The 15,042-nt window shown below is 45.2% G+C and overlaps 1 protein-coding gene across 1 annotated transcript; it reads left to right on the top strand.

The window, feature by feature from the left end:
- Positions 1–3,195: 3,195 nt before the first annotated feature.
- Positions 3,196–9,646, top strand: Theg (Testicular haploid expressed gene). Its single transcript, XM_076764260.1, has 7 exons — positions 3,196–3,318; positions 4,457–4,560; positions 4,651–4,743; positions 4,809–4,940; positions 6,064–6,178; positions 6,739–6,967; positions 9,489–9,646. The coding sequence occupies exons 1-7, from the start codon at positions 3,196–3,198 to the stop codon at positions 9,644–9,646; spliced, it is 954 nt and encodes a 317-aa protein (XP_076620375.1).
- Positions 9,647–15,042: the final 5,396 nt, after the last annotated feature.

The following is a 15,042-nucleotide window of genomic DNA, read 5'->3' as shown; positions in this document are numbered from 1 at the left end:
TAGGATAGACGTAAGGGCGCAACCGTGTATCTATGAATTCGCGGAACTCGAGAGCTCGTTGCTCGTCTCTCGCTTTCAACATTTTCCATCTCGAATTCGTCCGGGTAGGGGAACGCTCGTGTAAATTATCGAGCAAGATAATAGAAACGTATGCGCGGGCGCAGTCGGCGGATATTAAAAATTACGTCGTGGCAGAGAGTCGAGGCGAGAGTGTCGAGTACGAAGAAATATTCGAGACTTTGGCCGACGTTTCTCGCCCGCAGGAAACCGCCACTTATTTCCCTCCGCGCCTTCGACGAGCGAAGAGGTACGACCGGGTTATTTATGCGAGAACATTTTCAGAGATAGATTAGGACAAGCGGACCGCGAATTCTGCTTACACCGGCAGTCTGGGCATCCCTCTAAATTTCTGATTAAAAAACCCGCCCTCTCCCCCGAAGATAAACGTATCTATTAAAATAAAATGGAAAATTGAACGGTCCGCAGCATTCGATGGAACAGAATTTAACATTTTTTCTCTCCGCGCCTCAAACGCTCGCGGTTGCGTTATAAATCAAAGGATATCGAAAAAATTAATCTTAATTAATAGCTCGAGTATTCAATTAATCGCCAGTATAAATTTTCTCGATAACGGGAGATAATTTTTAAAAATTCTTCGCGTTTACCACCGAACCACTCTTGATACGCGTCGATCGATATTCAATAAAGTTGCAATTTTGCTTTTGCGTTTATTTTCGCCTTGCTGCGTGGGATAATATCGCGCAAAAGTAGAAATTTTAATTAAACCTTTTGCTTTTGACAATGTCCTGTAACCGTAGTCTTTGAAATGTTGTCCGACAATTTTATTGGAATATTCGAAATATTCAATTTTCATTTGCGTTGCACGTACTAGGTGAGTCTAATAACTGGGTCAGACTTGACTTCTGAGCGAAAGTAGAAGAGAATTCTATAGCAATTTCACTCGGGAGAAGAAAAAAGGAAAATTTTTTTTTCTGTCTTCCCCTGGAACAGATTTATAGCCTGATCCAGTTACTAGACTAGACTAAATGGTTTAATTTAACCCGTGGTCTGATTTAAATCAAACAGGAAACAGCATCCATCGGAGTTGGATGACATTTCATTTGAGTAACACGTGACAAACAAAGCAAAATATTCGATAATTAAAATTTTTATGCTTATTCCAGCATCGAAACGATCGCCAGAAGCTCGCGTTAAATAAGAATTCGTTCGAGATTGATGTTTCTGGTGACGCGGAGGGTAAGTTTTTGCTCCGCCATCGGGCGATATTTCTTTCGTAGCTCATATTTCAGCGAGTCTTGCAAGCAACCGGTATTCGTATTGTAGACACAGAAAAATGCCGAACCGTAGAAAATATACTCCACAATTTTTAACTGAAATTTCAAATCGTTCGTTTAATTTTTCTAATTTCATCCACCTTTCGTTCCCGTATATTATTCGGTGACAGCGAGAATATTTTCAAACGATTAATATTGCAGAGTGTTAATTCGGTTTCCAAGGTGTTGCAAGACCAATGGTGATTTCTATCGTGGAAATTCTGACGCGTTTCGCCCCGTGGCACGGCCCCACCGACCATAACTCACCGTCGAACATGATCTACGTATTTCCAACTTTATCGCGTGTATCGCGTAGCCATTAAATTCGTAAGGTGCGGTTATCAGACGTCGTTGGAGGGTCGTGGAAGGGGTTGATGAAGAGCGGGGAAGGGTGAAGTCGGAGTAAAACCTTATCATCGATATCCACTGGGATTTCAAGTGCCAGGTAAACAGACTCGTATTTGAGATTTCCCATGCGGGGTTGACGAAGTACGGAAGCGCGATGGTGGATAGAAGGTAGAAAGGGGAAAGCGAGAGCGGAAAAGGGTGGCGAATAGCGGACCACGGGCAGGAGGAATGGAGAAAGTAAGAGACGAAAAAGAAGACAACCAGAGAGGATCTGGCGAGTGGGCCATGTTCGTAGACGGATGGATTAAAACGAATAAAACCGGCCGGATGTCCCTCAAGAGATCTTCATTGGAAGAGATTTCGTCTGTGATACCGAAAGTCCGAATCGTCCACGGAAATTACGCCTTTCTTGCGGTCGACGGCTTCGCCTCTGCTTTTTCTCTCCCCCCTAGCCAGGAAAAAAAATTGCATTAACCATCGAGAACGTCGAGGGGAGACAAAAGGTTCGGGAGCAATTGTCGCGTACGCGGTTCGATATTGTACATATTTTGTTCGGGTTTTTGTCGGGACCAGCGATCGTTGCAGCGACACGGAGACTACAAATAAAGCTGGATTCTGGGCATGGAATAATAGCCGACCGCCACGCGCCTGGGGAATACCGTATTTATCCCGCGTATCCGTACCTGCTATTAATTGAAAATTCCCTATCCTGCCGCCAGCCTGCTACACGGTCTCGCGGATCGGTCGAAATAATTTTCGCGCCGCGGTAATTCTCGCCTGGAAACGCGATTCGTCGCACAATACCGCCACCGTTGCCTCCTTTGTCGATCCAGTCTGTCCGACCCCCGCGAAATTGCATCGCGGGCGCAAAAATAGCGCTGAAATTTACAGGCAAAGAGAACAGGCTGGCTGTTAATTTCGATTTTATAATAGGGGGAGAATCGTTTAGGTACAGGGTTACCCTAAATTAATGGCGCGAATAGGGTCAGGGGGTCCTGTGGCTCGAGAAAATGCGTTACTACGTTATTATAGTCCAACGAGAGGAGATATTCTGAAAAGCTCTGCATTAGGGAATCGACAGCCTCCGTGTTGACGGAGATTCATAGGGTACGCTTGAACGTAGCTGTAATCGGTTTCAATGTTCGTTTGTTTCAGGTCTCGCAACACCGTCAGTCCATTTCGAACGCGCTCCACGGTCAGCATCGCCGTCCAAATTAAGGGTTAGACGCAGAAGAAAGCTTCGCGCTGGTAAATTACGTCGTTGGCCCAATTTCTCAAGTTCCCGCCCTTCCTCTTCTTCGCCGTTTTTAAACGCGCGCGCCATCGGCCCGGATCGTCGAATTAATTAAACGCGAATTTAATTAAACAACCTGCAACGCGCCGCTGGAAGTCGAGCGTCCCGGATAAATAAAGGTTGGGAGTGCAAGGATCCGAAAGGGGCGGCCGGAAAGGAAATCAGAGGCCGGACGCGTGTACTCGAGGAAATTGATAACGGAGAATAATCAGTGAAAAAATGGGGCGCAAGCTGGCAGAAAGGATCAAATACGCCATGGCGCATTTGTCCCACAAGCAATACATTTCTCTGCTGGCGCAGCCCAACTGGAGGAGGATCCAAAGGGTGAATTTGAACCTTCTGGTGAGTGATCGTAGCCTGATATTTTAATCCTTTAAAATACACCTCGGAGTTTACATTTGTTTATTTATATTTAACATTTTGGGGTCTAGTTACGTTTCGAAAATACACGATACCGTTTTGGGATTAACAGTGAAACAAACAACGGTTGGACAAACCGTTTTTAACGACTAGGTTTTGCGTGGGTGGACGTAGAATGAGAAATACAATTTTTGGACCGGTTGGGTCCGGTTTATATCCTGGCCACTGATAGAAGGTCGGGGTTGCAAAGCAAAATACGAACCTTTTCACACTTTTTGAAGCCCTGACTCCGTTGTGCGGAATCCGGGATTAAAATCTAACACAACCAGCCCTCGTACCGAGTCTCTTTATTAATCCATTTCCTTTTGCGCGCGCTATCGATTCTTCGGTATTACATTTTTTTCCAAATAATTGGGTTCCGATTACGCTCTCTCATTATTTTTCTCGTTGTGCCTCGTCTTTCAATAAATTGATTACGCCGGGCAAAAATGCAAGCATCCGCGGCAGAACCGAATCTACACGCGGAGCTCCCCTAATTGATTTTTCGTTGTAATCGCGTAAAAATTAAAAACTGCGAGATCGCGCCGGCACAAACATCGAGAAATTATTCCGATCGAACAACGAAATAAGAGAAAAAATCATTTTTACAGTTTTATTCCCAAAATTTTCCCTCGAAATTCATTCGCGTTAAATCCTTTATAACAGCGAGCGAACAAATTTTCACGCAGTTATTACCGGCTCTCCAATTTAATTTCTTTATCGAAACAGGCGCGTGACAGTAATTTACCGTAAAATATTCCGTCTATATCGTCGCGAATGCGCGGAAGAATTTCACGTCTCCGTGAAACGCGTAGTAGCAAAAAAAATTACTTTATCGCCTCGTAGTAACGAATAACAATCAAGCATTTCCAATTGTTCGCGAAACGAATTAATTTATTAAAAAAATAAATAACTCCACCTACAAGTCTCTGTATCGTAAAATTTCATGGAAAGAGTCTTAAGGGCTGGTCTGGCAAAGGGTTGAAGTTCGAGAATCGCGAGGAACGATATCTTACAACATCGTCTAAAGCGTGCAATTTCTCGAACTTTCTATATTAATTTTCACCCAACGATATTTCAGGCGAATCCTTTCGGCATCAGACGCGCAGCCCTTCGTGCACGCGCCTCGAAGCGAATCAAAGTCATGGCGCGGCCGAAACACGTTAACAAGAAATACGATCCTGCGTAAGTAATTACGCGTTCGCTCGCTATCGTTTCACCGTTTCGAGCAAACAGGTTCGTTGCACCAAGGAACTTAGTTTCGCCTCTTCTTAGACTGGCACCGCCTCCCTACCCGCGAATCCACCCGAAGACACTCGAGGCCAAGAGTAGCAAACGCATCGTCGACTTGGCTCTGCCAAAAAAGAGGTGATTTTCTTTCGCGTTGAACCGAACGCGAGCCACAATTAACGAATTACACGTTCCTCGATCAGACAGCTGCTGGCGAACATGAGGTTCCAGACCAGGGCCAACATAATGGAGCTACTGTGGAAGGTGCAGAACTCCCGGTACCGGAAGTACCGATATTTTTGCAACGCCAGACAGCAGCGGGAAATGAGGAAGAAGTAAGTTCCAAAGACCAACCATCTTGGATCACGATAATAATAATTTCCAAGTGTATCATCTAGGATGGATCTCTCTACGGGTGTTTATCGATGATCCACGCAGTTTAATTTTGTTCAGAAGTATTAACATCTTTAGCGTAGACGAAATAGGGGATCGAACGTGGAAAGCTTACAACCTATTATTAAACGAGTTGGAGTTTCGTGAGGTTCTTTGCCCCCTCCAGAGGGTAGAAACAGGAGCAGAAAGCGGATGGAAAGAAGTCGATCTTTCGATGGGAATCGAGAAAATGGCTCACGGGGAACGAACGTAATCGGATTGTCTTTCGAACGGTTCGCGCTCGCAAATGCGATCTGGTAAAGTCGGATTTGGATATCGCGAAGCGACGGTGTCTTTCTTTTAGGCGACGAACGCGAGACCGGGATGCGTTTGTCTGCTCGCGTCGCGACTCGCTGCGTTTCACGCTCCGTGTGTGCCAGGGACGGCGAATTCCCTGACTTCGTGCCAGAAATTAATTCGGTGCACCTACTTGTACCGATACCACCCGTTGACTGGAAAGTATTTTTAATTTACATTGATCGTCAAGGGTTTCTATTTAAAAGAGATTCCACTTTAAATGGCGTACGCCTTCGATCGTTTGCACAGCGGTAACGAAGTTGCACCGACGCACCACGAATCGATCGGAGTATTACGAACCCAATAAAGCGACCAGGTTTATTATACTGCTTAAAATTATCACAGAAACGCAAATATTCGTCTTTCCCGTCGATTTTGCGCCATTCAGCGAGAACGGACTATTGACTTTCCACTCTCCATGCCGACTTTCATAGGTACCCAACGTTACTGTTGAACTTTGTATGCAACTCGCGAACAGTTAGCAGACACGAGTACCCTAGATGTAATTATTAATAGTGCCCAAGGGTGTCTCGAAATTCGCCAAACAAGCGGGAGCGCATGCCACCTTCTCCCCGTTTCCTACGCCGTACGCTTTGTACCCTCTTCTTTCGTTTACCCGTTATTCCCGGGAACCACCCGGTTCGTCGAAACGATTAATCGAAAGCTATACCATTACGTCGATTTCCATCACAATTTTCGTCCCCCCCCATTTAATTTCTCTCGTTGCAGGAACAAAATAATGGCCAGGTTACGCAGAGCCGTGAAACCGGAAGAGTGGGATCAACACGTGGCCTTCTTGGAAAAACTCGCTGCTCCCAAAGTGCCACCCAAACCGACCTTTCCCGTACGTACAAGCTCACGTATTCGCGTTACGTAACGGGTGAGCCAAGATTGGCAAAATGGTAAAAGCTTAAATTGAAAATTGCAAAATTTCGTCATTCTTTCCGCAACTTTGATAAATTGATTTGAGGTCTCGCGTGAGACTGACTGCTGAAATCAGCCCGAATTTGCTCGAAACTAACGAAGATGACGGTTCATCTTTCGTTCCGCGTCCTCGAAATGCAACCCTGATGCGCGAAAGTCGGGATAGGCGAGAGAAAGAAACAAAAGGGCGGGTCTCTAAGTTATTAGCCCGGCCGGTCTGGCCAGGCGAAAACGGAAGCCCCCGTTGATTCTCGATCGACGCTGACGGGATCCTCCGACGCGGTATCACCCGCGTTCGATCCGGATTCGCCGGGGAACGTCGATGAAACGTAACGGGGTCGTGAAAGAGAAATGAGAAAAACGAGCGTTCCTCGCGGTGCTCGTACCGCGCTCCGTCATATAGGGACGGAATAGAAAAAGACACGGTAACAATGGTACCGTTTCGACGACGGAGATCGATACACGGCCGGTGAATTGCAGGGCAGAAGAAGGAAATGGAGGCCGGTGAACATGCGGAGGATCGAAGAGCTGGCGACGCCGTTGATCAGAGAGTTACCGGACGTCAGGGATCCTTTCACGGTGCCCGAAAGCGCTCTCACGTACATCATCACCAGTCGTATGGCGGAAATTGCGTATCCAAAGACACTACCGGAGATCGTACCGCCACGGATCCCGGGCGCAGTCAGTCAGGCCGCTTTAAAGGCCATAGGTACGACGATCATCGCGCCACGCGCTAATTCGTTTGCACCAACGCGCTATTTTCACCGACCGTTATCGTTACAGCGGGCAAAGCGAGTCATAATTCACGGTAAAATCGGGTCAGGTGGATTCCGTGGCTCGGAACGAGACGAAAACGCGCGGGGAGGTTTCGTATTCGCGAAAACTGAATTTGCATACAGGGTGTTCGGCCACCCCTGGGGAAAAATTCTCATGGGATATTCTAGAGACCAAAATAAAACGAAAATCAGGAATATCAATTTGTTCATGGAGACCTCGTTAAAAAGTTATTGAAAAAAAAAGTATTTTCGGTTGCGGGGTTCAATTACAATCATTCTTGGTGAATAGACATACTCCTGAAAAAATTCTTTACCGAAAATACAATGTCTGACTAAGAATGAAAATTCCCCTCAAAATTCGACGAAAATAAAAAATTTCATATCGTTCCAGAAAAATTATTTTCGGTTTCAAGGGTCAATTACAATCATTTTTGGTCAATAGACACACCCTCGAAATCCTACTCATTTTCCAGAAAAAAATTCGAGTAAAACAAATTTGTCAACAAAATTAAAAAATTTCAAATCATTCTAGAAAAATTATTTTTAGTTGCAGGGCTCAATTACAATTATTTTTTGTGACTACACATACCCCCGAAATCCTACGTACTTCCGAGAAAAAAATTCTTCACCGAAATTATACTGCATAGCCGGAAATGTTTCTAGAACTTTCTAACGAAGTCCCATTAAACAAATTTGGCCTCCAGAATTTCCCATTAAAATTTTTCCCAGGGTTGGCCGAACCCCCAGTATCCCTGCACCCCTTGGAAAAATATCCTCGAGTTCCAACCGTTACTGTTATTTTATCAAACGGTATGTTTCGTGGCCTGTACTAATTAACTGCTCCGCTACGGTTAAGCGTACGTAGCCCAATTTAGCGCGACTGTTCGCGCCCTGTCCAGTCCCACCGATATTTTTCGCGCGAGATAGGTACTTTGTGGATTACAGTAGTTGTACGAGAAGTTGTCCAATTTTCGTTCGCTCGGCGAGAACTGTTTTAGCGTTTTGTTTCCTGAGGATCCCGCTGATGCGGTCGGTAGTACACAGCGTGAAGAAAAGCAAGAGTTTTTCCGTCTTCACCTGTGTACGCCCTTCTGTTTCGTTTGTTTTATCTCTGTCGGTGATCGATCTACTTTCCTTTTGTAACAGCAGTTTCGCGCCAGGGAGTTCCCGTTGCGCTCCGGTTCTTCGTCATGGTGTCCTACCCCGCGGATATCGATAGCTCCGTTGATTAAGGAACTGATTACCGAGTTCTTCCGCGCAGTATGTCAGAGTTTCCTCTATACCTGGCATCCGAGTCATCGAGATTTTTTTGTAACCGAGACGTCGAGAAAGGATGGCCCGTCTTTGTCCGCGACGGTTCCAGGGCGAAATAAATGCGGGGATTCGGGGGATTGATGAAGTCTAGACAGTCGTATGCGTTATCTCTCGTCCTCGAAACTCGTTTCGGAGTTTCGTAAAATGGGAAAATTGTCCAAAAGTCTACCGCGAACGAGGATAGATAATTGATCGAATCAGATGAAATACCGCGTCGAACGACGAACAATGTCGCGAGTTCCCCGTCCCTAATCCCGACCTGAACCAAGCCTAATTCAGACGCAACCCAGTTACCGAATTTGCGGTCTACGCGGCCGGATGCGCGAGCTTAGGAAACTTACGACAGGGGGAAAAAGACGAGTGAAAAAAATTCGCTCGTTCGGGGGGGCGAGTTCGACGCTCGCGAAAAGTCGAAGAAAAGTTTATCGAGAGATCCCCCGCGCCGAGCCTAGCCCGAGAATTGATTTAATTTCTTCTCTATTTCGGTTCCGTGCGCGAACCGTGAAACGCCAACCAGCAATTAAAGCGATGTTTTTCACGATTAAGCGGACGAACGAGAACCGGTCGTTTCACCAACCACAGCGGCCCGTAATTAATCCGCACCGCGCCAGAAATAATTGACCGATCCCGCTGCTAATTACTGCTTGGGAAAACATTTAATAAGACGCTCCTTCCCTTTGTCCGGATGTTACGAACCGTGGATTTTGTCTTCATTAAGTTACTTCGACGATACAAACATCCATTCTCGTTTTGTGTCTGAATTAAAAAGAGAAGCTTCTCAAACGGTTTTAAACAGAATGACTTATTAAATATTATAGAGGACGACAAAATTGGGGTAGTTTCGAGCGAAATCGACGGACCATTCTGTACGCGTAAGGGAGGATTTTTCCATCGGATCCCGGTCGCGCGGCAAATGTAAATTCCGTTCGAAATTTCCTTCATTAGCAGGCCAGCCGCGCTTCCGCGAGATAAGTTTACGGACTTAACTCTTTGCGTTAGCCAATTACCCGGGTCCGGGGTATCCAGTGCGTCCGACTAAACGGTCGTTTTTCCACTGCGAATTAATTCTCTTTCGAACCATTTGTCCGCCTTAAGGGCGAACATTAAAGCGACGGGATGCATGGGTGTTTAATTTCGTAGCTTCCCCGAGAACGATACTCTTGGCGAAGCCTTTGGAGCGACCAGCGGGGATAGAGACCGACGTCAGAGAAGATGCTTTCACGGTCTCGCCGAAAGCGTTAAAGGCCAAATGCTCCCGTCGGCTGAAATTTCTGGCCAGGCCGAAACGGTACAGGTGATGAGCCGTTCATCGACCTGAATCTCCTTCCGGAACAGTTGCGTCCTACTTGTCTCGTCCTGTGTTTGTCTGCACCTCGTCTCACGTGTATACCGTCCCTTTTTCCGAATAAAAGATTCCATCGACATTTATATTATCTCTATTATTATATCTACGTTGGGGATGATAAAACCGTGCGATTCTTTCTCTCTACATTTTTAAAAAATTAGTTTCAATCGTACTTACGAGAGGCACACAAAGTGAGGCTCGAGTGTCTGACCCAACGCGGACCATTACTACTTACTACTTACAAGACCAAATGTTCTAAATTACTATCCCGTGAAACTATCTAGTAGAAACGGATCTATCGTGCAGTTCGATAACAAGAACGCGAAGAAAACGTGAAATTGAATAGATAATTGCGACGAGTGGAGGAAACGTCGGTGTACGTGAAAAATAGTGTAAAAGACTACCATCAATATTTCCGGTTCTTTTCAATAGTGCTCGATGAAAGAAGCAATACAGGTACAAAAGATACCTCTCAGCTTGCGGTATATGTTCCCGAAGTAGCTCAACTTTAGACATTATCGAAGAGTTGGTGGAACTGATACCTATAAAGGGTACTGCCGCAAAGGCAGGTACTCTCGAAGCATTGCTCGAGCGTACCACAGACACGAAGTTCAATCCCTTCTTAGGGAGTTATTAATTATTGTATAGGGCCTCTCAAAAATGACTAAATACTCAAGGAGCTGTAACAACTAAAAAACGTCCCCCGCATCTTACTTTAAAGTTATAGATCTCAAACCAATTGCTTCTCTCTTTACAAACCTTTTCCTAGTTTTTAAAGTGGTTCGATCCAACTGAAAGAATACTTGTTTGGACTAACTCTTCGTACCGTTTTAAAAGAAATTCTCATTTGAAACGTAAATCAGTAGACAGACGTTGAAAATACTTTCACGAAACGTACAGCGTTGATAAAGTCAGGGATTATATCGAAAGTCCCGGGCAGGCCATCATCGAACGGAACATTCAACTAGCAAAAGTTCATTCATGCTGCTCGCGTGGTGCAGCTTCGAGGGAATCCTTCGAGTGGAACCTCGTCGACTGACAAGCGTTTCACTGTCTGCCGTTGAAGTCGACGAGCCAATCACGGGCCACGATTGGCCCCCGCGAAGTCAAAGTTCAGGGGTTGTTCCAACGCGGAGAACGCTCGAGAGCCGGTATAAACGTTACTATTACGGAAATTCCGTGAACGCCGCGCGTCTGGCTGCCACGGATCGCTTAATTGCCTGCTAATTAGTCTCGCGAATCGATTGATAAGGCCCGGAGACCGTACGATGCACACGGAAAATTCGTATACCCGTAATATCTCGTCTTGACGCTTGTAACGTTAATCGTTATAAACTCGGTCGCGAATCGACTTGGACGGCGAACTGGCTCGGTTATTTCTGTCCCCGGCGCAAGAACTTTCGCGATACGCTCGGTTTGCACAGTTTGTTACGGTGGAAGGAAAAAAAAAGAAAGAAACAAGCGCAAGAAGTCCCGATGCTTTTTGGAAAATTGCAGGTCGTTCCGCGGGTACGTACGTGCGACGATTTCTTCATCGAACAACGCCAAGTGTTTAACGCTGGAGAGCTAAGCTTGTTAAAAAGTTTCATTAAAGCTAACCTGAATCCGACCTGAAGCTGCTCGAAAGCCCAACCCCTGCAGCATCTGGCAAAAAAAGAGTCAATAACGGGCAATTAAATGAAATTTATGGGGCAGTAACGCGAAATATATTAGGTGGCCGGGAAAGCTTTTGCCGTTTCTTACGTAGGCGATTAAAGAAACTTTCCCTTCGAATGGATTCGTTTACTTACACATATCGACGATCATTTTTACGATATTCTAATGTCAGAGACGCTTAGAGAATTTTTCCGATATAATGACCGAACGAGAGACGATTTTGTGTTTTCCAAATAGGATCGAAGCACGCTATTGCCCTATATTCCGACGCACATCGGCTTATGACGTGAAAGCTAAAGCCAGGTATGGATATTTTCCCAGTTCTGAATTAAACAGTGATTCAAGACTGATTTCACAATATACGATGTAATTCATTATTGATATTTCATTTCGCGTTTTAATATTCCACTGTTCAAAGGGTTTTCGTAACTCCAGAAAAAGTAACTGCTTCGATGAGTTTTTGGAAAAAAATTGCGCTACGCTGCGTTAAATGTTCCGCTGTATTTTTTTTTTTTTTGCCTTCCATTGAAACAGAGTTATAGTTTGGTTGGTAGACTCGTTCTGTACAGTTACGAACGGTGAATAATTTTTCGGTTCCTCGAACAGTTTCAAGCTCACGCTCGCGGAGGAAACGCTTAAAAAACCATTACTCTAATCTACCCCACGGAATGCAAGGAGTCGGTTCTCACGGGATGCAACCGGCACGTAACAAACGCGCCTAAAGATCTTCTTGCATGGAAATCCTTGCCGCGTCCCCCCCTCGTTTTGGGACCTATATAAAACCCTCTCCTTTCGACCCTCGTCGGACCAGAATCGTACAATTAGAGAAAGTGCAGCATATTTGGGACACTGTTAGCAATTTCCCTGCTTTTAACGCGACTATCGTAGGCGTGATTGACGTCTACGAGCATTTACGTCGAAATCTTAGCATCGAACATTTGTAAATAATTCATGAGTAATTCCGATGTGCAGATCGCACTCGTAAATTCAGTTTTACTCGTCGATTCGATACTTTCGTGCCTCGCGTACCGAAATATTTCAATTTCTTGCATCGTCTACCGATTTCAGAAAAGTATTACGAACTAAATGGAACTACGAGTCTCCTTTTTTTTTCTACGGGGAATCGGGGAACGCGAATGAAAAGAAAACGTTGCCGTGATTTTTCGTGGAAAGTAAGGAGCGGGGCTGGTGCATCCAGTTGAGCTTTCGAGGGTTAACCGAGGTACGAACAAATTAAAAGCGCTTCACGGAGAGATCGTGGACGAAACGCGGAGACAGGAGAGTTTCTCTGGACTAATGGGAACGGGCGCGCGTAAAAGCGTCAGAGGTGACAGAGGAAAAGAGCACAATGGTGATTCTATATCGGCGGACAGTGTGTTTACACCGGATCGATGTCTCGCGGTACATCGGGAGCAACGATGTTCGATACGTGTCACGTAACTCCGCGCGGACGTCCTCCCGTTCGATAGAAATTCGATAGAAAAGAGTTCCAAGCTCGCCTCGTCGAGCGAGCCCGGCGATCGTTTCCACTCGCGGGAACAATTTTGTAAATAGAAGACCGTAACGGAAAGCATCTGCTCGGGGAAAATCTCGACCATTGTTGGAAACAATTTTTTCCCTTCCTCTCGTCCAAGACCACTGTTTCCCCAATCAGTCAAATTTCTTCGATCGTCTCCTACGATTACGATCGAAATTACTGTATCGTCGATCGCTAATGGCGCGTCCTTTCTACGGATGGACGGAAATTGGGGCGGAATAGATCTTAATAAGAAAATCTACTTATTCTGCAAGGAATATATGTATCGATATTCCTTTCAGAATTAAAAACACTGCTCGAGAGGAGGCTACTATGTTTACTATCGCGAATGGAAAGTAGCGATTACGCACAAAATGGACGATAGCTCTGGTAAGTGAACAATGAGCTTCATCGAAAGTCGTAGCGTTTCGAGTCACGACGACCGTCCAAGATCGTATCCGCTTCTGCCTCATTCTCCTCCAATTCGATTGGAAGCACCGTAGGGGACAAACCAGAAATTCAAACCGAAGTGAAACCAGTGAATTCTAATCAACCTCCGTTCAAATACCGGATAATCCGTACCTTCTCGTCCACGTGGTCTGTTTCCACGAGAAAACTCCCCGTTCGCAAAAATTGCGATTAGTAACAGAGCTGTCAAAATACTTCCTCGAATTTTTCCGATCGACGAATACAAATTCTAGACTGACTTGTCGACCTAATAGCCCCTAGTCTGGAGTTTTAATTCCGTATTCGGGAATAAAACTCGCCTAAACTCCGCGAGTAACCGACGACAGAAGAACAACATCGCGGTCCAACGTCCCGTCCGTCTATCTTCATCCAGTGCTTTCGTTTTGGTCGTAAAGACATTACAGTTCCTACCCGATACAATATGTTCATACTTCGCCTTATTGGAAATTCTTCGCGACGACGGAAAATATTGGGAAGCCTCGAAGCTACCTGCTGTCGCTAATTGAGATTTCGAAGAGTACACACGCTCCTCCGCCCACGTGCAATTCATCCATCATATTTATTATCGAATTCGCTGCGGACGTACCAGGGTAATCCCCGGCGTGGAATACGCGAAATTATATTTAAGATAAATTTACAGGCGCGAACGTGGGAATAGAATTATATTTTTTTCGGGGATCGCGTCTGCCGGGACGTTCGCGCAAGTAGAAAGAGTGATTAATGGTCAGACGCGACGGGGAAATGGTATTCAATCGCGCGCGTATCCGACAAATTTCCAAATTCAATTATCTCCGGAACGAAATTTCGAGCGAGCAAAATATTACTCTCTTTTTTTTCAACTTGTTTTTGCATGTAAAATCGCCGCCCGGTCGAACCACTTTGCCGCCCCCGCCCCCTGTATACACCTGACCCTGCCAATACACGGTTTTAACCAACGGGGATTCTGTTATACGCGGTTTTATTTTTTCTGGAAAATTTCAGCTTCGTACTCGTTTTTTGGAAAAACAGCCTCGACTATTGGAAAGAAATTGTGGATGTTGCAAACAAGAGTTTCCACACGCGAATTTTCAAAATATTTTAGAACTAATAGATACTATGATTCTCATGATAAAATTTTATATCTCTATATACGGAGTATTGGGCCACCCCTGGGAAAAATTTTAATGGGGGATTTTAGAGGCCAAAATAAGACGAAAATCAAGAATACCAATTTGTTGATGAACACTGTATACTTATCCTGTATACAAAATAATACTTTTGATCAACAGTAGGCTATCGTAGTCAGGTTTTTAGCGAATCAAGAAACAGACGTAGATAAAAAAAATGACTAATTGTAGAAGCAGTCGCATCGGGCAGTCCTTTACAAATACACCCGGTAATGCGTGACGAATGGAATGTAAATGTAAAGGATACAGGGCCCGGTGGAATCCTCTTACAGTTCCATCCACGTTCGAACACTCTTCTGTCTGGCTGTCGAAGCAAACTTGTCGGACCTCACCCTCTCTCTTTCCTTTTAACATTCGACGCTAGAGTTTGTCTCCCTTTCTCGGTCGCGTTGCATAGTGTAACAGAATTCCGACTTGACACGGGAAAATTAAAGACCCCGCGGAAATGGACGAGCATCCGGATACAAACGAATGCATCTACGCCACGGGAAAGCAATTATTAACCGAATATTAAATGCAAAATAAACAAAGAGAGTACCCCTA

The sequence above is a fragment of the Colletes latitarsis genome, chromosome 4 (assembly GCF_051014445.1).
Source record: "Colletes latitarsis isolate SP2378_abdomen chromosome 4, iyColLati1, whole genome shotgun sequence".
Taxonomy (NCBI): Eukaryota; Metazoa; Arthropoda; class Insecta; order Hymenoptera; family Colletidae; genus Colletes; species Colletes latitarsis.
Note: the sequence above shows the minus strand (reverse complement) of the source record. Positions and strands in the feature narration are given on the sequence as shown.